This window comes from Ovis canadensis, chromosome 1 (genome assembly GCF_042477335.2).
Source record: "Ovis canadensis isolate MfBH-ARS-UI-01 breed Bighorn chromosome 1, ARS-UI_OviCan_v2, whole genome shotgun sequence".
Classification (NCBI taxonomy): domain Eukaryota; kingdom Metazoa; phylum Chordata; class Mammalia; order Artiodactyla; family Bovidae; genus Ovis; species Ovis canadensis.
In genome coordinates, this window is record NC_091245.1 from 40,858,355 (window position 1) to 40,881,146 (window position 22,792).

A 22,792-nucleotide genomic window follows, 5' to 3' on the forward strand; every position below is an offset into this window, starting at 1 on the left:
TCCTTCAGCTACCCATGAACATAAACTAAGAAGAACCTCAGTTCCAATGAGATGCTTATGCTTCTGATATATTTAGCAATTTCTCTGAAAGAATTAAATGTTTACTCTCTGTGTAGGCCTGAGCTTAAAGCCATGTTTAGTTTTCTTTAAAGTAACTTCTCCTTATTAGGTATTTTCAGTATATTAAGCAGCTTGCTAAGCACTATAAACACACTCTCCCATTTAATCCCAGTAACTGCCCTTTGACGTAGATACCATCATTAACCCTGTTTTCAGATATGAAAGCTGAGCTTTAGAAAGGTTAAGTACCATTCCAGGAGCCAAATAGATAGAAACCAACAAGGCCAGGATTTGAGAGCTAAAAGGCTAGCAAGCATATGTTGTCCTCCCCAACTTCTTCTGTGTTTGCTCCTATTTTTATGCGAAATACTTTTGAGTGGAGACAGTACTAGCCTATGAATCAAGAGAGTCTTGTTCTAGAATACAAGCTGGTTTTGAGTAGAACCAACTTTATAGTGTTACAGGAAGAAAGCGAAACATTGGTTTTACTAAATTTTGTATGACCTAAACTAGTCAACCTTTGAGACCTCTATTAAATGAGATGTATAGATTAAGTATAGATTTAGTTATTAACTATAGATTTTTTTCATTATCTATAAAATGAAGGAAATAATGACGTCACTCAAGCTTCTGGTCTAAAGGTTCCTTTTGAAGACTGTTGGTTGCCAAGTGGGAGGCATTTGGGGAGGGAAGGGAGTGGGAGGTTGGGGTTAGCAGATGCAAGCTTTTATATATAGAATGAATAAATAACAATGTCCTACTATAGTACAGAGAACTATTAAGCCATAATGGAATAGAATAGTTTTAAATGTATATGTATAACAATCACTTTGCTAAACAGTTGAAATTAATATATTATAAATCAACTATATCTCAATTTTTTTTAATTGAAGGGAAAAAAGGTTTCTTGTTGGAAGGAACCCTGAGAGCCATGTATTAAACCTCCCACCTAGTCCCACCATTGTCTGAACATCGATAGTTCAGTTCAGTCACTCAGTCATGTCCGACTCTTTGTGACCCCATGGAATGTAGCATACCAGACTTCCCTCCCTGTCGCATCACCAACTCCCAGAGCTTGCTCAAACTTATATCCATTGAGTCGGTGATGCCATCCAAGCATCTCATCCTGTCATCCCCTTCTCCTCCTGCCTTCAATCTTCCAGCATCAGTGGCTTTTCCAATACATCAGTTCCTCACATCATGTGGCCAAAGTATTCGAGTTTCAGCTTCAACATCAGTCCTTCCAATGAATATTCGAGACTGATTTCCTTTAGGATTGACTGGTTGGATCTCCTTGCAGTCCAAGGGATTCTCAAAAGTCTTCTCTGACACCATAGCTCAATAGCATCAATTCTTCAGCTCTCAGCTTTCTTTATAGTCCAACTCTCACACCCATACATGACTACTGGAAAAACCATAACTTTGACTAGATGGACCTTTGTCAGCAATGTCTTTTCTTTTTAATTTGCTGTCTAGGTTGGTCATAGCTTTTCTTCCAATAGTTACGACTAGCCATATTCTATAACTGACCTGTGTTTTGGGCTAATCTTATTCAGGAATTCTTACCTTTAATCTTAAATTTTTATCTCCATGTTATGCTAAGTTAGTCATTTAGTTGATTGTTTCTCTAAGGGTGGAAAGTATGGAGAACAATGGGCATGTGTTTCTGAAACCTTACAATGTCCTGTGATTGAATATAGTCTTTGCCTTTAAATAAGACATGCCTCTTATTCTTATTGATCTTTTTTACCTGAAGTACACAGCTGTCTTCCGGGCACACTGTGGCTGTGATGGGCATTGATTTCACGCTTAGATATTTCTACAAGGTTCTGATGGACTTGTTACCAGTTTGTAACCAAGATGGAGGCAATAAAATAAGGTAAGCCCTTCAGGGACTGTATATCCTAACTAGCTGCATACTACCAAGACAGGGATGTCTAGTGAAATGCCAGCCACCTCGTCATAGAAATAGAAACTGAGTCCAATGCCTAGGTGTCCTATTAAGGAGGTTTTTGTTCTTTTAATTTCTAAAATGCATGTTGCTTATGACTTAAACAGATTTGACTTCTAACAAGGGGAGTAACTGTGGCACAAAATTCTCCAAAACCCCTTCTTTCTCTAATAGTCAGTAATTACAGGTTTCCCATATCTTGGGTGCTAGAAAGACCAGAGGGTACTTTTGGGTAGTACTTTTGATGTGAGCTTAGTTATTAAACCGAAGCCTTTGTGAGATTTTCAGACACTTAGACTTTGTACATTTTGTTCCTTTGTACATTTCCCCAGAAAGAGGCTCATGGAACCGAAAGTCTTTGCTGCCTGAATTTCAAAAGAGCATGTCTGATCAAAGCAAGGGCATTCCCTTGATTTAATACAGGCCGCTTTTTAAAATAGCTTTCTTATTTCCAGCTCGTGGCCCGTGCTTCATGTCCCCGCTAAATTTCACATTGGCCCTTAATGGGGAAATGCAGGATTCGCACCAAATTGTTATAATGAATGGAGAGTAAAACAAAGCAGAATATAGTCTTGATGAAATCAGTTCTAGCTTCACTTATTTAGTGTTTCGATCAAATATATTTTTGTACGTCCTCTGCCTGTTGTATTTTATATATGTTTATCATGGAAAGAAGGAATTGTATGGTTTACTTAAAATTTGTGCCTGTAAATACTCAAGTGCTTCTTTCACAGTCTCCCTCTGCAGGAAAAACAGAAAGTCTCACTTTACATGATCTTGCAAAAGATCTTTGAGCCCATCTTACATAGTCTGGGTGGTCACATTCTTATGAAGTATATAGGTGAACTCAGAATCAGGTATAACCCTCTGACCTTAAACCTTAGGCCAAGTGATCCAGCGCCTCGAGAATAATGTGTCTGTCACCTGACTTCCAGCCTTCCTTCGTTTCGTCCATGCACGTTTATTGAGGACCTGAGACAAGTGCCATTTGTGTTAGGACTAGCAAGATCAATGCTCACCAAAAGCACAGAGCAACGGCTTGTATGAATGAGGGATGTCCTTGTCTTGGTGTAGGTGCTTCATCATGGAGGACAGGGGCTATCTGGTCGCACATCCAACCCTCATCGACCCCAAAGGACACGCGCCCGTGGAGCAGCAGCACATCACCCACAAGGTACCTGCCGCGGAGCTGGAGCCCAGTTCTCAAGTGGCCTGCGACTCACTAATGGCATGGCACCTGTCTTCTGTTTGGCCTTGGTAGGAGCCCCTGGTAGCGAATGACATCCTGAACCACCCCAACTTTGTCAAGAAGAACCTATGCAACAGCTTCAGTGACCGAACGGTCCAGAGGTTTTACAAATTCAACACGAGCCTTGTGGTAAGGACTCCTCCACACTGTCCTCTCCCATCTGGCTATGGAGGTGCGATGGAGCCACGGCTTATGTCTGAATGTTTACTCCCAGCTGTTTTCATTGCCTGGGGACTAGAGTGATAGTCTGTGACAGTCCAGTTCCCCAGCTTGATGGTTGTGGGATATAAAGCCCAGAGTGGATAAGTGAATGTTTTAAGGTCTCACACTAGGTATTTTGCCTTGGTTTTGTTTGTTTAAAGACTCATCCAATCTAAGCCCTTTGAAATGTCTGCCGAAGTCTCTTCCCACACTCTTGTATAAATACGTGTGGGATGAAACAGGGCGGATGACTAGAAACTAACCTAATTTGGCTTTAGGAATTTAGGGAGACTGAGTAATCTCCCGAAGACAGGAAGAGAGGGCCACATGGCACTACACTCATGTAGAGCATCCAAAAATAATTGTTTTTAGCTTAGAATACTCCCTTATGATTTGAGATGCTACAGACTTATCTGGATATGGTTAGAGTCCTTAAGGATATACGTATTAATTTGTAAAGAATCCTAGCTGAGAGAGAACGGGTTATGACAGAATCAACATTCAAAAAGTTGTTCACAAGAAGTAACTGTATTCACAAATCGTTACATGTATCATTAAAAAAAAGTAACTGTAAAGGGGCTTCCCTGGTGGTGCAGTGGTTAAGACTCCACCTTCTAAGGCAAAGGTTGCAGGTTCTGTCCCTGGTCAGGGAACTAAGCTCCTACATGCTACAGGGTACAGCCAAAACTTTAAAAAAATTAATAATAATCGTAAAGATGTATTGGGTTAAATGAAAATCCTGAACACAAGCTTGGAAAAAGTGATTGCAAAAACAACTGTCTGGGAAAACAGAGTTTTTAAAATGAATATACTAGTAGGTTAGTGTTTTCAGAGCAAGGAAAATCATTATTACTCTGTTCCACTCCCAAACTTTGAGGAGCACTTTCTATAAAGGAGACATCGACAAACGTGAGTGTAATCAGAGGGAGGCTGTCAGGTAAGGCAGCCTTACCTGAAAGTCTGCCTTAGTCAGCGTATCTGCTATCATTTGTACGATGACTTTCTGAGACTTCAGGAGACAAGCCAGGATATTCCAGTAGAAATTTTTTTAAATGCAAATTCTAGTGGAATAGTAATTAGAATAAATTCGTAACAGCCCAAGTTATTCCAAAATGGAATTGGAACATTCCTGGTTATTGGAGCTAACAGGCTGATAAGCCTATGTTATTGCTTATCTTGTAAAGGTGGGTATGTTCCAGTCAGTGGAGAATTCATCCAGACCTCTTGAAAACCCTTTCAGTGCCATGATTCTCAGAGTTAGGCTTATCCTCACTATGCACACCTAAGGGATGACTGGCCTGGAAACAACGACATTAAATAATTGGCCCACTACATATGACACATGCAGAAAAAATAACCATATTCAACTTTGCGATGCTGCTTTAGAATCTTTGGCTTTCAGATAATTGTAGATATTTCATGAAGCCAGCTATCACATTCTTTGTGTATGATAGAATGAAGAAAAGGATGCTTACTTTAGTTGGATTGTTTAAATATTCTGGAAGCAGAAAACTGGCCTCTTAAAGAGTCTTTGGTTTTTAAATAATTGTATTATTCTAGAATAAGAGGTTTGTTATCCAAGGGACGGTGAGAGGGGTAAAGGGGGTGCATGTTTTTGGCTGGTTAGGTTTGCCTTTGAATAAATTTTAGGCTATTCTGTACCTGAAAGTTGTCTTTATTGCTTCCTGCAGTTATTTTCATTTTATATCATTATGTTTTAAAAAAAGAAAGATTACAGAAAGAGCTATAAAAACCTATCATGTAACCATGTGCTGTGCTGTGCTTAGTCACTCAGTCATGCCCATCTCTTTGTGACCCCATGGATTGTAGCCCACCAGGCCTCTCTGTCCATGGGGATTCTCCAGGCAACAGTACTGGAGTGGGTTGCCATGCCCTCCTCCAGGGGATCTTCCCAACCCAGAAATCGAACCCTGGTCTCCCACATTGCAGACGTCTTTACCGTCTGAGCCACCATGGATAAAAGAGTAATGTACACACGCTGTTAAATGAGGTCTCTCTCTGACTGATGGTAATTATGAAAATTTTCCGTTTTCCAAATTTCTAGCAAGGACTGTATAACTACTGTTTTAATCAGAAGTAAAGTTTTGTTGTAAGCTGTTTTCAGGATGGTAGAGCTGAGTCTTTGCGTTGTTGTCTGCCACCTCTGACACGTCTGTTGCCTACAGGGGGATTTGACGAACCTTGTGCACGGCAGTCACTGTTCTAAATACAGACTGGCGAGGATCCCAGGAACCAATGCATTTGTGGGCATTGTCAACGAAACATGCGACTCTCTTGCCTTCTGTGCTTGTAGCATGGTAGACCGCCTCTGTCTCAACTGTCACCGGTAAAAATGGGGTGGGACATACTCTGTTTACCACTTACTGAATATCTTCACTGATGCCAGCCGTACGATATACATAAAGTGCTCAGGTATGTCCTAAAGGAAAGGAAAGTCCTGGTTGCAAAAGCATTTAGAACTGTTGTTTGTAACATCTTTGTCCAAAGAACAGTGGATTGAGGTCAGTTGAGTATTTAAACCTTTGGTGATAGCTTTTACTGTCCGTTTTAGCTAGCGCATGTTGTCTTTATTTCACCTCTAAGCGTGTGTGCAATATATAGTTGATCAACCCTCTGCATAGTAACTTTCCTTTTGCTTTTCAGAATGGAACAAAATGAATGTGAATGTCCTTGTGAGTGCCCTCTAGAGGTCAACGAGTGTACTGGCAACCTCACCAATGCAGAGAACAGGTAAATGAAAAATAGATACACACATATATATATATTTGTGGACTCCCCAAGTGGCACAGTGATAAAGAACATGCCCGCTAATGGGTTCGATCCCTGGGTCAGGAAGATCCCCTGGAGTAGGAAATAGCAACCCACTCTAATATTCTTGCCTGGAAAATTTCATAGACAGAGAAGCCTGGCTGGCTAGAGTTCATGGGGTTGAAAGAGTCAGACACAGCTGAGCAACTGAGTATACACATATATATGTGTTATATGTGCATATTTATACTGGGAGATATATATATATAAAGACTATATATGTGTGTGTGCATATTTACACTGTCTTATTTATAATTTGTTTCAAGTTGGGACTATAAGAAGGTGACTCATTCTAGTGATGGAACTGTTCAATGAGCTAGTTTTCAAACTCCATAGTATTTTAAAACGAAGCCCACTTTCAGGTTTGAATAAAATTTCTAAAAATGTTTTATGAGTGTATGTACTACTTACAAAAGGTATGAGACTGTTACAAGCATTAACTAACTGCCTACCATGTCAGATGCTGTAGGCCTGGTAAGTCACTTAGTTTTCAAGTTTACCCTTTGATAAATATGTAGGAGGAACCTTTCACACACATAATATAGCATTACTTTTCTCAGGGACAGATTTTAAGACGAGATTGGCCCCAGGTTTCATACAGGTAAATGACAAAGCCAGAGTTCAAACCCAGATCTTTCTGGCACTGTCAGGAGCCAAGGGCATGATGACTTTGGAATGCAGATGGTATCAGCCCTAACCTTCAGACTTGCTCCTTCATAGAAACCCAAGCTGTGAGGTACACCAGGAGCCAGTGACGTACACAGCTATTGACCCTGGCCTGCAGGATGCTCTTCACCAGTGTGTCAACAGCAGATGCAGTCAGAGGACGGAGAGCGGGTAAGCAGTGCTCAGCGCTGATTCGCGCCAGCATTGCAGCCGTGGGAGCGGAGCCTAGGAAAGACTAAAGAACAGCAGCCTCAGTGGGGTTTTCTGGATGATAGTCATCATCCCCGTGTTTGATGTTTTTAAAAGATGTGCCAGTTTTTCAGATCTAAAACTGCCTTTTATCTGCCTTTTATCCACCAATTTCAGCGTTATTTGCTTTCTACTTGTTACAGATATTTGGCACATGTACCTATGTTAGTGGTCTTCCCTGGTGGCTCAGGTGGTAAAGAATCTGCCTACAATGCAGGAAACCCGAGTTCAATCCCTGGTCAGGAAGATCCCCTAGAGAAGGGAATGGCTGCCCACTCCAGTATTGTTGCTTGGAGAATTCCATGGGCAGAGGAACCCAGCAGGGTGCATGCGGTCGCAAAGAGTCAGACACAACTGAGCAACTAACGGGCCCGCACTTGCACGTGTGCACATACACACACACACACCCCCCTATGTTAGTAGCCTCATCTGTGGATGGAAAAGTTTTCTAGAAATAAGAGGCATAAGAGAGGAAATGGCATGACAAAGCAAGGCCAAGGGAGCAGGAAATCCAGCAGGGTTCTAGAAACAGAACTCAGCTGTGTGTGTGATACCTTGAAACTCTTCAATTCTTCTTTCTTAGAAAACGGGTATACTTTATGGCAGTTTTGAGAACTAAAAACTGCCTGATCCCTGCTCCCTCTACCTCCTCCCTAGGATGTTTGGGACTAGACAGCTGCAGGTTGCCATTTGATTCAACGAACTTAGTGGGTGAAAGGGACAGCCAGTTCTACTTTTGGTATGTATTTTAATAGAGGAATGATAGGGTATCAGATTAACTCGGTGTGTTACACAGTTACCCAAAGCCTATTAAGTTTGAGAAACACTGCATATATTCTCTGAGAGTGTCATAATGCACTCAACATATTAAAAGTTCTGTGAAATTAGCAGTAAAGAAATGTTTAACTGATCACCCAAACTTGATTAATCAGGTTTTTTTTTTCCTTCCTTCCTTTTTTTTTTTTTTTTCAATAACCATAAACCTGGAGGATGTTAGGCCAAAATCTAACAAACCTTGGGGGCCGTGTGGTCTTTTAAGATGATTTTAAGTGACTCCACACTAATCCATGATGTGTAGACTTCACGGTTTGAGTAACAGAGGGCAATTCTATTTCTGTCAGCTCCAGGCTGTCAAGGGACATTAGACAGCTTTCCCCTGGGCAATTTAGGCTCAGCGAGTTCTAGCTCTAGTGAGTTATGGAACCCCTGAGAGCTGTCTGATGCCCAAGTCCATGTGCTCGCTCCTGCCTGACACTGCTTTCTGGAACACTCAGCACTGTCTTTCTGTCAGGGACTGCTTCGGTGTGCTGGACTGTGAATGGTGCATGGTGGACAGCGATGGGAAGACCCACCTGGACAAATCCTACTGTGCACCCCAGAAAGAATGCTTTGGGGGGATCGTTGGAGCCAAAAGTCCCTATGTTGATGACATGGGAGCAATAGGTAATGTTTTGGGGGAACCCAGAATAACTTGATTCTTGAAAACATATTTTCTGGCCTCTATACTAGAACACAGATCTTAAAATAATTCCCTACCCTACTTCCCTGGTTCCTTTGCCAGTAGTTTTGAGTTGCAAAACCAAGGCAAATAATTACTTTCAAAGCTGGCTAGCTCTCCTGTGCAGAGTGAGCAGCCATCTTTCCTGCCAAGTTTTGCAAGCCTGAAATGCATTCCCATAAAGCTTGTTCTGAGAAATATCAGGCCTGATTTCTGAGCGGCTGAGCTATAGGGTTTGTATGAATGTGAATCCCAGCTGTCTGGAGCAGAGGGCTGGTGATGGGCAGAGTGACCCATGGACATCGCTTTCCTGCTGCATCCTTCCCTCACGACTTTTGAAGACAGACATCTTAGGGCTCCAAATCAGTATTTAGGGCCTTGAGGTCAACAAAGGCCCTCACTGTCCAGTGCAGCAGGTGACTTAGGTGGGGGACAGAGACATTGTCGGGAGGAATACCGCTGAGATCAGGCCCCCCAAAACCCCCCAATACTACCTGCATCCTACCCCCCAAATACTACCTGAGATTTTCTCCATGTCTTTCAGCAGTCAGCACAAGCATCTCAAATGTGGTCCGCAGGCGAATAGATATTTAAACCTTCAGTGAATGCCTCTTTTGACATCTCTCTGCATGAGCCTTTCTGAGGAAGAAAAGCTTTTCCTTTGTGAGGAAGGGTTCTGAGCCCACGTATGACTATCGGACCAGGCTGGGACATGACAGAAGTGACCTTGCTCCTAGAAGTCAATTTATATCCCCACCTGCAGTTTCCTGCCTGAAAAGTGCAAATAGTATTTTAAAGGGAGCCCATAAACTTTGAAATGGGATCCTTTTTGGAGGTAACATAACAGATCCACTGAAGTAAATGACACCAGGTCCAGTAAATATCTGCCAAGAGGCGCATGTCACCCTCCCTCACGTCTGTACTAAGAGGAACCCACACCCCAGAGCTGGGCCCTTAGACTGCATGTCTAAGTGATTCTCTTACTTTACCAGTCCTTGCCAACTGTATTGCTCCGCCAAGCAACCAGCACTTAATTTGAGAACCAGAAATTCAAGGAAGCCCTATTCTTCCATCCTGGTGCATCTTCTTCATGAAATTCAAGCCTTAAAGCATCTGGTCTCACATATCTTCACTCAACCCCTTCCCACTAGATTCTTTCCATCTCACCCCATCCCCATCTACTACTACACTTGAGAAATCTTTACAGGCTGTCTGTCTGTTTATTTTAATGAAGGTGATGAAGTGGTCACATTGAACATGATCAAAAGTGCCCCCGTGGGCCCGGTGGCTGGAGGCATTATGGGCTGCATCATGGTCCTAGTCCTGGCCGTGTACGCATACCGCCATCAGATTCACCGCCGGAGTCATCAGCATATGTCTCCTCTTGCTGCCCAAGGTGAGCTTGAAATGAACCCCAGAGCTCCTCCAGGAAGCAGCAGGCTCCCCGGGGTTGTCCCCAGGCTAGAAGGACAGTGACTAGTTGTAAGCCTTTGAGCAACTCTAAGAACAGCACTATATTTTCTGCTTCTGTAGAATAGATTCAGAAGTCCCCGAAAGCCTGCTTCTCTCCTTTAGCTCACAGCTCATTCTTTAGGGCCTGAATCCTGCAAGCCCCATTCGATTCTCCAGAAAATCCCTAGATTCCGTCTTTCCTTACATGGCTCCTTAGCCCATCTTAGCCTGACTCTGGAAGAAGCCAGAAGAAGGGAGTTGGGAGGCTTAGTGGGAACTTTTGTTCTTCGCTAAGCTCAGATGTAGTGTCTTTGCTGTTCCAAAAAAGATGGACAGACCAAAGATAGCCCAGGCCACTACTGGCAAGAACATGAGTCTGTTCTATTGTAGCCATTATTATATGTGTGAATGAACACACATTCAAAGTGATGATCACAGTTCTTAGACTAAGAACTGTCCAACCTGGATAAGAACTTGACAAGATGAGTGACTAGTAATTATGGCTTTCATATCAAGGGTTAAATGTGGTATCTGTGCTCATTTGCAAGCTTGCAGATGACTATCTCTATCCTCGTAAAAGTCCTTCAGGGTGTATCACCCTGAGTTTTGGAGATAAGGCTCACTTGTCGTTTTTCCTGGACTTGGTCAGGAGCCTGGTAGCAGTCGCGATTAGCTGATGTTGGGATAGTTCTCTGTGGTCACAGTCCTGTTGGGGGACCATGGGATCATGTTGTCTGATTTAATATCTGAGCTGACCACAAAGCTCTTTCCTCTTGGTAAGATTTGATTCGACTAAGGACGACAGCCATCCAGTGTTACCTGCGGCTTGGCTTCTAGATTCTGTGGCGCCATTTTATCAGTGCAGCCAGCCATGGTTTTAGGCCCCTTCCCTCAGTTTCAGGCACTTGTTCAGTCACTAAGACGTATATGACTCTTTGCGAGCCCATGAACTGCAGCACACGAGGCTTCCCTGTCCTTCACTCTCTCCCAGAGTTTGCTCAAACTCGCGTCCATTGAGCTGGTGCAGGAGAGGATGAAAGACTTGTTAGCCTCAATCAACCTCTTTTCTCCTCTGTCTCCAGAAATCAATCTCAGGTGCCCCTCTGGATTATTCACCTCTTGTTCTCCCTCTTCGGATTCCTGCTCCCTCCTCCTTTAAAAAAAAAAATGAGATAAGGCCTCAGTTCACTCTTGATGGAATGCTGTCACCCAGCCATCAGATGAGCCCTCTGCGGGTATTAATGTGGGTGATGTTGTTTGATTAAATAGTCCTGTGTCTCTCTTTTCAATGATGGGTAGAGATGTCGGTGCGCATGTCCAACCTGGAGAATGACAGAGACGAAAGGGACGACGATGGCCCTGAGGACAGAGGCATCAGTGAGTGGCCGCGCCGTCTCCGTCCCAGACGCGCCAGCGGGAGGCTCTCTTGTGTTAAAATTTCAGATGCTTTCACACGACAGGATTCTTTTTATCCCCCATTTTTGTTAGGAGGAAGCAAAAGTCTTTGCTTTGTTTTAGGAAATCTCCAAAGAATTCAGAGTGTTCTTTGTAGCATTAAGGACATTTGACCTGAAACCCCTTACGCTTCCCTTTCTCTCTCCTCATTACTTTCCAGTATAGCATTTTAGAAAGGGAGTCATCAGGTACGCATGTTTTAAATCCCTTAACTAATGTATACAACCCAGGAGAACAAAAAGAACACTTCTTTATCAAAAGAGAGCTCCATTTGTGGCGAGATGCTTTGGCCTGCAACCATATGGAAAGTGTATTGTCTTGATGCATGTTGAAGATATGTAATTAGGGACCTCCTCCTGCCCCAGTCCTAAAAGCAACTTCCCTAATCCTCAGAATTTTTTAAAAATTACTCATTCTAGTTCTCTAGCAAATAACAACCCCTTTCATGTGAAAGAGCCTGCTTAGAGCAGATGTGCTTAATACAGCGAAGATACTGGCCTAAGAGTGACTAACTATCCTTGCCTTCCACAGTCAGCAATACTCGATTTATAGCCGCAGTCATCGAGCGTCATGCACACAGTCCAGAAAGGAGGCGTCGCTACTGGGGTCGCTCAGGAACAGAAAGTGATCATGGTAAGATCTGGCATCCTGCCCTTGAGGCCCTGAGGTACTCATGGGCTAGTGCTCACACCCACCCTTTCCTCTGTCCTACTCTGTGCTCAAGTAAATTATTTTGACATAGTTTTCCAAAAAGACACATTCTAACATGTCACCTTTGCAAGAGCCCTCAAGAGATTCCGGCTTATGGCTCAGCATTCCCAGATACGTCATCATACGTCGGATAACCTCTGGGCACACAGATAACCCCCTGGGTTTTCTCCACGAATAAGGGTTCAGATTATTTCGGTGGTACCTGCTTACCACCCCACTTGGTTCTCAGTGAATCAGCATCTTCTTAGATCCTACTGCCCCATGAGGCTTGTTGGCACACAGCAGGATTGTTAAGGGCTCTCGGCCACATACTTTCGGGACCTGGTGAGAGTCCGCACTGTCATCTGGCTTCCCCCAGCCCTGGGAAGGCTTTACCAGAGACAACACTTACCCTGGGCCTTGAAGGATGATTAAAGAAAAGTGAGAGGTAAAGGCTATTGGAGGCAAAGGGGCTAGTGTGTACAAAGTCACGGAGGTGCCTATAGTACCCCTTGGATGCTCAGGAAGGACAGGCGCTGGGTTGTGAAAGAGACCCTGAGTGCTAGGTCCATGGCGGTACTAATGGCATGCCCCCCGTGTGCCATCTCACCTTCCCAGTGTCCCTGTGGCTTGTTGTCACGGAGAACAACAGCTGTGTCCTCCTGTCTAAGCAGTTCTGTCACCATTCCACAAAAATGAACGTGTAGATCCTTTCCTGTAATTGTCAGGTCTTTTTGTTTCCTTACATACCTGTTCAATTTTCCAGAAATCTTTCTTTTCTTCCCAGAATCAGGTCTTTTTATAAATGCATAAATAATGCATTTGTGCTTTTTTTATTCTGCCTTCTCCACATCTACCCTGAAAACAAAGTCTTCAAGCAGTGTGCTTCCACACCTGTGCTAAAAAATGCAGAAGGGGATATTCGCTAGAGCAACCAATGCTGCCTTTTGCACGACAGCCAGGTCTTCTGAATCCCTTTGGAAAACTGGAGAAGCCAGAGCTCTGATTTGTAAACCAGGGACTCTTAATTTGGACTCTGAATGACATTGTTCCCACTAACTAAATAGAACCTTCAGGTTTCTATGGAGAGTCAAAGCAGAACTTAAATTTCTCAGCCTCTTTGACTTTCTGCCTTTTTTCCAGAAAAACCTTTGAACCTGCATAAATTTCATTCTGCCAGGCAGTTCTGTGCTTCTCCTTTGAATAATAAAATAGGTTTGAGGCTACTAAAGTTCAACAGAAAGAATTTCTTATTCAGCAGAAATACTGAGTCCTTTCTGTCTCTCCTCTCCCCCTCTCATTCCCGCTCTGTGTCTCTATCGCCTTCCCTCCCTCCACCCTCCTTTCCTCTCCCCATCCCTCTCTTTCTCTCCACCCACCCCCTCACCACCCTTGCTGGTAGAAACCACTTAAGTGCAAAACTGGAATTCTGAATGACATTTCCAATGCTGCATTAGCCCTCCCATTGTCTTAGTAAAATGGCACATGAAGCAAGGGCTGAGATAAAAGGCACAGTGCAGTGTCAGTATCTAAAAGCCGAGGAACCTAGCTAAGGGCTTCCTTTCTTTCACTTTTCACAATAATTGGATCCCGTTATCCCCAAGGAATGAAAAATAGTTTCTCGTGCAGGCAGAATACAACACCAAAAGGAGTGGAAGACACTGACATTCCGGGTAATTCCTAATACACCACAAAATCAGCAGCACTTAACCAAGTGCTGTCATATCCCTGAGCCTATATGGCGGGTCACTTTAAGTAGTGATGTCAAGCTGACGTCCCCGTGGTGCCTAGAGGATAAGCCGTAGGAGCACATTAACTCAGAAATCTGGTCCACTAATAGTGGTTCTGTGGCGTGTGACACTCGTGCAGGTGTTCTGTTTGGTGAATGTATCAGGCATCTGCTGTTTGCTTGGCAGGGAGGAGCGAGGTGGGAAAGGGGTGGTCTTATTTCTGCCAGGCAGCCTGGTACAGAACAGCTTATATACCCTAGGTCAAGCAGAACTCACGTGGAATCCCACTTCTCCCTGTCTTTCCAAATGGGGAGACCTTAGGGAAACTACTTAGACCTCAGATTCCTAATAATTAAAAGGGGATTATAAACTACCCTCTGGTAAGGTTGTCATGAGGATGAGTGAGATAACACATAGCCAGGCATGAGCTCAGAGCCCGAGCTCCTCACCCCACACCTACTCTGCGCTCAAAGAATTGATAATCCAGCAAGAAACTACAAATACATGCATGTATTCACAAGATTGAGAAAAGGCTGAATATAACAGTTCCCTTAAAAAAGTGAAACAAAGAAGAAGATGGGAACAGAGTTCACTTTTATCTGCAAGTAAATCCTGTGAGACCCAGGGCAGGGAGGTGAGGGGACACTGGTACTCACCCTTGAACTGGTCATGCCCTGGTTCTTTGGTGCCCAGTGAGCTTATTTACACACGAGTCTTCGGGTCTAAGGCACAAAATCAAACCTCAAAAGAATAAAATATATAAATATTGAACAGACAAGACTTTCCAGGTGTGGTTCAGAGTGGTGATATTCCTAGAATTAAAACTAAATGCTGTCAAGCTACACTTGGAGACTCCAGGCTGCATTTTTAACTAGAAATCTTTCATGTAGCAAACAAAGTTTTGTATTTTAAAGGAGTATTATTTTAATTTTTATCTTAAATGCTCAAAATAAGAATGGTTTTGAAAAGTTGAAGAATTTTAGTCAATATTCTAACACCACTTAGCATGATTTTCTCCAGCACTCGACTATTAACTCTTATACTCTGCTTTGCCCATTATTTCTCTTGAAAATATCACATTCTATCTAACCATCAACTGGCTTATTTTTTAAGTTAAAAACCAACAGTATGTATTTATTTCTTGTGAATCTGTGCTTTAGTTACCATTAATTAGAAACATTACTCAAATGTATATTAAGCAATATTTTTTTCTTTATAAAAGAGAAATTTTCTCCTTGTGGAGTAAATGCCAAAAGACTTGAAAGGCTAATGCTGAACCCTGAAAATTTGGTCGAAAAATACCTAGTACACAGCAAAGCTATTTTCTGCTGCTGCTGCTAAGTCGCTTCAGTCATGTCCAACTCTGTGCGACCCCATAGACAGGCAGCCCACCAGGCTCCCCCGTCCCTGGGATTCTCCAGGCAAGAACACTGGAGTGGGTTGCCATTTCCTTCTCCAATGCATGAAAGTGAAAAGTGAAAGTGAAGTTGCTCAGTCTAGGGGTGCAGTTATTCTCCTGCAGTTACTCTCTGTGACCACAAGGTGGTGAGTGAGTCCCCAGAGGGACCTAACATCCCTTGCCATCAAGAGAGCTTTCTTTAAGAACCAGGGGATAAATATATTAGCAGAAAACCAAAGAGCAAAAGCCTAATTTGGCTCTTTTATTCCTGAGTGATGCCTGGCCTCCTTCCTAAAGCCTGTTTTCCCTTGAAAAAATCTTTGCAAGAATTTCTCTACATATACCTTTGGATAGTAAAGAAATCTTTCTTTGAAAGTTATTTGTATATATCCTCTGTGTTTTAAATAGTGCTGCCTCCTCCATGAGTCAGAGACCGCGTCTGTCTTATGCATCACTGTTCCCAGCACTGCACAGAATTGCCTGGTGCTGAGTAAACACTCAATTAATTTGCTAAGTGAGAGCATGTGTTTGGCTTCCTCCTGCTTCTCCACAACTCCCTCCCTCCAGATTTCCATTAATTATTGAGATAAGAGAAAGCCTAAGTTACAGAGGGGTTGAGCAATAGTGTCCCACTGAGCAAATAAAACAGGATTGCTCCAGAGTGAGTGGTTCCCTCTGGAAGGATCTCTGCTGGGGTTCTGATCAGAAAATGCTGATGCCCCCAAATTGCCTGTAACGTCACCGTCTGTGACCAGCCAGGTTCAGAGCTTCAGGCAGCACCTAATGAATCCTAGAATGCCTTTATTATTAGACGAGACTGGTAAATGTCACACCAGGCAAAACCAAAGATGACTGAAAATTTATGTGATTTTTATTTTTTTTAGTTAAACACCTGCTTTATGTGAGGCCTAAGCCCTTGCAGTTTAAGAGTTTTCTAACAGACAAGACAGTCCTATAATTTTTGTAATATGGTAAATCTAAGCTAGGGATTGCAGAGACATCACAGAAGGGCCACCAGAACTCCTGTGGGTTGGTATGACTGGGTGGGGTGGGTGGTGGTTGGGAAGGTTTCCCAGAAAAGACCTTCAAATGGAACATGAAGCATAGGGATGAGGGAAGTAGGGGAGGGCAAGGCAGGCGCAAAGGGACCACTATGAATTTTACACCACGAATGTGGAAATCAACTATCATTACAATGGATGCCTGTAAATGAGCGAGACAGGAAGGCTTCCAGGAGGTATTTGGAGGCAAGATAAAGACAGCCTAGCACTAAAGGTTGGCCAAGAATAATCAACACAGACACTGAGATTTTGCTGAAATGTATTTTCTAGTACTTTGGTCTCTTACATGTAGAACATTTGTAACTGAGGCTTTAAAGCCTACACTGCATTCTAGACTTAGCAATACTGAAGCTGAGGAGTTCATTCTGGCTCCTGATCTTTTCATCTTGGGAAAAAGCATCTCCATTCCCCCAGCATCTGAACCTAATAACCTTGAGGATGCCAGAAAGTCCATGTGGTCACCAGAGGCTGCCCTGCCCTGCACTTGAACAGCAGATTGCTCCCCTGAAACACAGCTAATGTTTCTCTTCAGGGCCCTGCCGTCTCCTCGGGCCAGTGCTCAGCCTCCTGTACCCTGAGCCTCGGAGTCCTCCTTCCTTCCATCCAACCTCCTCATTGCCACAAGGGATCATCTTAAAACATACTTTATGTCACTGCCATCCACCTTCCCCCCAGCTCTTTGACCACCCTTCCTGATCTGGTCTCAGCTTGCCTGTCCAGATTCATCTCTCACTCCTTCTCTCGCACACGAAGCTCTTCCCCGTTCCTCAAATCCACAGAGCCTTTCTGTCTGTTCCATCTTTGCATATGCTCATCTCCCTGCCCGTAATACTTTGCACCCCTCTCTTTATCTCGGGAACCCCTCTCTCCCATGAGGGTCACTTTGAATGTCACTTCCTCCAGGATCCTAAGTCAAGTTCATCAGCATTGGTATTTCTTTGGGGTACCTCTGGTTTGGTACCTGTATTTCCCCTTCTTGACTGTGGCCTTCTCGGGAGTTGGAACCTCACCTTGCCCCTTTTTCTGTGGAGCCCCTAGCCTGGCATCAGGCACCAAGAGAGCACTCAGTAATCATAGGCACACGGCAACCAACTCGCCTTCTCCTGCCCTGACTTGTTTTTCTGGCTGGGTATCTCTACATATGTTACTCACAGATGCTGAAAACCAAGATGTGCAAAAAGAAAATTTGTTTCCTTCCCCAAGACTCGGGATCTTGAAGTCTCCCTCTCCCATCATCCTGACAGTAGGTTGCTGTCCCGCCACCCCCAAGTCCCCCACATCAAATTTCTGATGAACTTCTATTATTTTTCCACCCCAGAGATGTCTGTCCAATCCCATACTTTTAATTCAACATCTCTACCCAGGCTGTGGCAATAACCTCTTAACTGCCTCCCTCTCTCTCCCCTTTCTAGTCAACCTCCAAATTTCCACCATAACTCTGCTTTTAAAATATAAAAATGACTGTGCTCTTTTTCTGGTCTGCTCAAAACCTTGTAAACTTAAGTCCCTCCTGTAGTACCTGCTAGCACTCATCATAGCCGCATGGTATAGGAATGGCCCTGGGTCCTCTTGGCCATGCCCTTCTGTTCCTGTGCTCCTATCCACTTCACCAAACTCCTACTCATCCATTACAGCCCGATTGAAATCTGAGTTCTTCGCTGAAACTTTCCCAGCCCCCCAGCCAGAGTTAGCGATTCCTTGTTCAATGGGCTTCCCTGGTGGCTCAGTGGTTAAGAATCTGCCTGCAATGCAGGAGATGCAGATTCAATCCCTGGATCTGAAAGATCCCCTGGAGGAGAGAATAGCAACCCACTCCAGTATTCTTGCCTAGAGAATCCCACGGACAGAGGAGGTTGGTGGGCTACAGTCCGTGGGGTCGCAAAAGAGTCAGATGTAACTGAGCACATGCTGGGTTTCAATTAAACCTCCATTAGAACACTTACCATGATCTTCAGTAGAGTAAGCCTAATTTTGTACATACCCATCTCTTACTCGGTGGTGAAATCCTTAAAGAAAATAGATATCTCTTATTCAGTTTCATAGTCCTTCCTTTCAGCCTCCTGAGGGTCTTTGATACATGAATAATTGGACTGAACTATGCTTGTACTTGTCTTATTTCTCAAGCACTAGCAAATGAACGCCTTGTTCAGGGATCAGTTTTCATCTCCAGGTCTCCTACAGTGCCCAGCACAGTGTCTTATACAACGTAGATGCCCAGTAAATATTTGTTGGTTGGACTGAAAGAATTCTGTCGTTTGAACATTTCATTGAGGACTGAGAACTGCCTTTCTCATTTTCACACAAAACATAACATTTTCAACCACAAACTATTCCTGCTTGGCTGTATGCAAGCACGTCAATTTTGCAGCCACGGATGTGACTAGCACTACCCACGGGTGAGTGTTGATTGATGCTAACTGCAGATGCAGCGGAAATATTAACGAGCTGTCACTTCTCAAAATTCTTGAAGGGTTTTTTTTTTTTTTGCAATATTTAAAAACATGCCAAGGTTCTTAGAATGGAATCCTTTGATCAGCAAGGGCAATTTCTTTTGAAACATGTATTACTTAGAATGCCAAGAGAAATTAATCTTTAAATATAGTGAACCAGCTTACACAAAGAATACCTGATTCTTTGCTAGTAGCTGTGGGTGTCTGTGGAGTTAGTATTTTGTTAGGGAGTGAAACTCAGGCAAGTTCATTAACCTCTCTGACTGTCATTTCCCTCACCTGTAAAGTGGATTTGAAAATACATGCCTTGTTGGTGTGTAGAAATTACATGACACCAGGGGTGTTATGGTGGCAGCTGTCTTTGTTCTTACTGTGGTATCACATTCAGGCATTTTGATGCTGCCTTTCTCTCTCTCTCTCTCTCTCTCTCTCTCTCTCTCTCTCTCTCTCTCTCTCTCAAATAAAAAATAATAGTCTTATCTCGGGGAAAAGTGTAGAAGGTTGTTTCCCCAAATGTCAATTGTGGGGATCTGTGGATCAGAAAAAACTCAGATGATTTTCAGTTTTGTTTTGTTGGTTTAGGGGATTTGGGGAAAGGGTTCTTGTTTATATTGTTTTAAATGATTATGTACTTATTGTGTAATTGCTTTAAGACAACAGCTAAGGAAAGATCTCTTTAAAAGTAAGTCACTTCAAGGTCTGCTGGCAGCCGGCAAACATTTGGCACTTACTAGTCCAAAAGTAGGCGCCTCCCAGTGCCCGCAGAAATGTGCCGTGACAGCTCCTCCCTGCCTCTGGAAACTCTCAGCTGCCTGTGTGTTGTGTTCATTTTCTAGGCTACAGCACCATGAGCCCACAGGAAGACAGTGAAAACCCTCCGTGCACCAGTGACCCCTTGTCGGCCGGGGTGGACGTGGGGAACCACGACGAGGATTTGGAGCTGGACACCCCGCCCCAGACCGCCGCCCTCCTGAGCCACAAGTTCCACCAGTACCGCCTGCACCACCCGACACTGCACCACAGCCACCACCTGCAGGCGGCCGTGACGGTACACACTGTCGACGCGGAATGCTAGCCCCCTCGCCTCCATCCGGAGGCCGGATCTGGGAGCTGCAGAATGTTCTGGAGGGAAGGAGAGCCAGCGTCAAATCCATTTGTATCCGTGCTTTGTCCGGAGTCATCGAACTCATCTTCCTGCCTGTTAACAGGTTTCCTAACAAGTGAAACAGCCGCAACAAGAAGCGAGGCCGGTTGTGAAATGGAGGGGAAAGAAGTCTGATTAATGAACCTGCCATAACACCAACGGAATGAACAGACGCAAACCTCTACACAGAGCTGGAACCTATAAATGAAACATTGGGAACCTTGGTTAAGCTGAGCCAGAGGAATGTTCCGAGGAGCCAGAAACATTCTGCTCTCCTTAACTGGAAGAAAAGAGAGGTCTGCTCCTCTGGAGACTGAGAATGTGGCAGAGGCAGAGAGAAGTGTGTCTTTGAAGATTTCACCTGGTTTCTTAGCGGTACCTAGACGCCACACTTGCTGTACGGAACTCATCCTAAGCTCTAAATGATGCATCTCAAAATTTCTAAGTAAAGGATTATTTTTCTACTATTTATTGAACTTTTAAAACATTCTCAAACTTTGGGAGAAAGAAAAGGAAACACATAAGAAATTTTCAGCAATTATCCCTAGCTGTTTTGTGTGTATTAAAGTGGTTTTTTGATTAAGAAGGTCTAGTTCTTATTTAACGGATACCATCCCACTGCCTCACTCCACCAAAAAAAAAAAAAAAAGGGAAAATGAAGAAATCTTTCTCTCTGACTTGTTTACATACATTTTCTTTAGAACATCATGTCATGGAAATACATCTTGATTTGCAAAGCAGCATTCTTTATCTGTTTGACAGAGGTGGGGAGGGGCACTCCAGGAAGCATTCAGAAAATTTGTATGTTTCTTTTTAACTCATTTCCACTTCCCATACAGTTCTTTGCTTAGGTTTCTACGAAACCTAATATTACAATGCCAGCCTTTCAGCTAAAGGAGGGTTGGATTTATTCTCCTTGTTTTAAAGACTATAAATTTTTAAATGTCCCATTTTGATTCTGAGAATATTGAACACATAAAAAAAGTTTTTCAAATTCAGAATTTTCATTCTTAAACAAAGATTTCTTTTGAAATCATAGTTAAAAGCTGCTGCCAGTCACCCAAGAAGATGTCCACCTACGTTTGTGGATATCCACAACTGCTTTGTGATGTACACAGGGGTTCATCAAATCTGGCTGATATAACATGGGGCATTGTCATTTTAAAGCAGTGTTCTAATTACAGTGGTGTATTTTAGATTCACATTCTGTGATCCAGATATGTTATAAAGACATTCTTGCACCGTGTGTGGTAAATCTCCGTTTATATGTAGTTGGAAAAAAATTTACTGAATAATGTTTTAATGATAGGGTGTTATGATATAATGTAAAAAAAAAAGAATTGGTTCTTCAGCAGTACAGAAAGTAAACTATATGTGTGCTATCAGGAAACCTCTTCATACTGTGTATAAAATTGCAGCCTAGTGAAATAAACTGTATGAATGGACAGTTTTAGTGACTATAGTGATTTCTTAATGGACCACTGCTCACGCCTAAGGGCAAATTACATTCACTTTAACCTAGCAGATCAGTTGCCAAACTGAAAGCAGGCCTCCTTTCAATGCCACAGTCAACATCAGAGCCTTCCTAACCATCTTGAATATGCAAAGAAATTTAAGACTCTAATGGGTTAAAATCAGAAGCAAATAAAATGCGTGGAACTTAGCTCCCCCTTCCTGAGCATCTAAATTTGTGTCATTAATAATAAATAGATGGCTCCTCTCACATTTCTGGGGAATGACTGACTGACCTGTCTTCCCAGAATATTAAACCTCTCTGTGGAACACTGGGGTCTTTTCTCAAGTTGAGAACCTTTGTGTTATGACCCCTTGATGGAGGGGGAACTTGGTTGTTTTCAAGAAAACAATCACAAAACTTAGAGCTTAAAAAATAAGATATGGACAGCCTACTCAAAGACAATGAGAAAATGTATTGTGTGAGTCTTTTGTGATAAGACTGTCTCCCCATCATGAACTTTTGGGGAAAGTAATTGCATGCTTATTCTTCAACAAGAACACAGCTGAGATTTGCAGTTCCTGGGATATATGACATACAGATTTGTGAGGTTTGGGCTGAAGTCTTGATCTTCTAAGTTACCTTTTATCTTCTCAAGTACTGCATATAATGTTTAAATATTTCTTGTTTGCATTTTCGTTGTTATTTAAAAGGAAATATATGGTTTGGGAAACTTTTAATCAAGGCAATCAATATTGGCCCCTGTGCCCAGATTATATTGCTTATTTTTTGTCTGTTTTGCTTTTTTGTGTGTTTCTGTTGTACAGCAAAGTGAATCAGATACACACACACACACACTCACATTCTTGATTCTGTTCCCACATAGGCCATTACAGGGTACTGAGTAGAGGTCCCTGTGCTATATAGGTTCTCATTAGTTTACATAGCGAGTGTGTATGTATCAATCGCAGTCTCCCAACTTATCCCTCCTCCTCACTTTCCCCTTTGGTAACCGTAAGTTTGTTTTCTACTTCTGTGATTCTATTCTGTAAATAGGTTCATGTGTACCATTTTTTTCTTAGGTTCCACATATAAGCAATATCATACATTCGTCTTTCTCTGTCTTACTTCGCCCAGTATGGCACTCTCTAAGCCCACCCACGTTGCTGTAAATGGCATTATTACATTCTTTTTATGGCTGAGTAACATTCCACTGTGTATATGTACCCCATCTTTATCCGTTCCTCCATCAATG

At 43.0% G+C, this 22,792-nt stretch overlaps 1 protein-coding gene across 1 annotated transcript in view; it reads left to right on the forward strand.

The window, feature by feature from the left end:
* The window catches only part of CACHD1 (cache domain containing 1), a 238,231-nt gene extending 216,700 nt beyond the window's left edge, over positions 1-21,531 (forward strand). The window contains exons 17-27 of the mRNA XM_069593634.1: positions 1,817-1,939; positions 3,086-3,185; positions 3,273-3,389; positions 5,648-5,808; positions 6,126-6,212; positions 7,011-7,127; positions 8,497-8,648; positions 9,938-10,099; positions 11,455-11,532; positions 12,142-12,243; positions 19,777-21,531. Coding sequence (XP_069449735.1) covers positions 1,817-1,939; positions 3,086-3,185; positions 3,273-3,389; positions 5,648-5,808; positions 6,126-6,212; positions 7,011-7,127; positions 8,497-8,648; positions 9,938-10,099; positions 11,455-11,532; positions 12,142-12,243; positions 19,777-20,015 — 1,438 coding nt within the window. The 3' untranslated portion in view covers positions 20,016-21,531. The remainder of the gene's footprint in view (positions 1-1,816; positions 1,940-3,085; positions 3,186-3,272; positions 3,390-5,647; positions 5,809-6,125; positions 6,213-7,010; positions 7,128-8,496; positions 8,649-9,937; positions 10,100-11,454; positions 11,533-12,141; positions 12,244-19,776) is intronic.
* Positions 21,532-22,792: the final 1,261 nt, after the last annotated feature.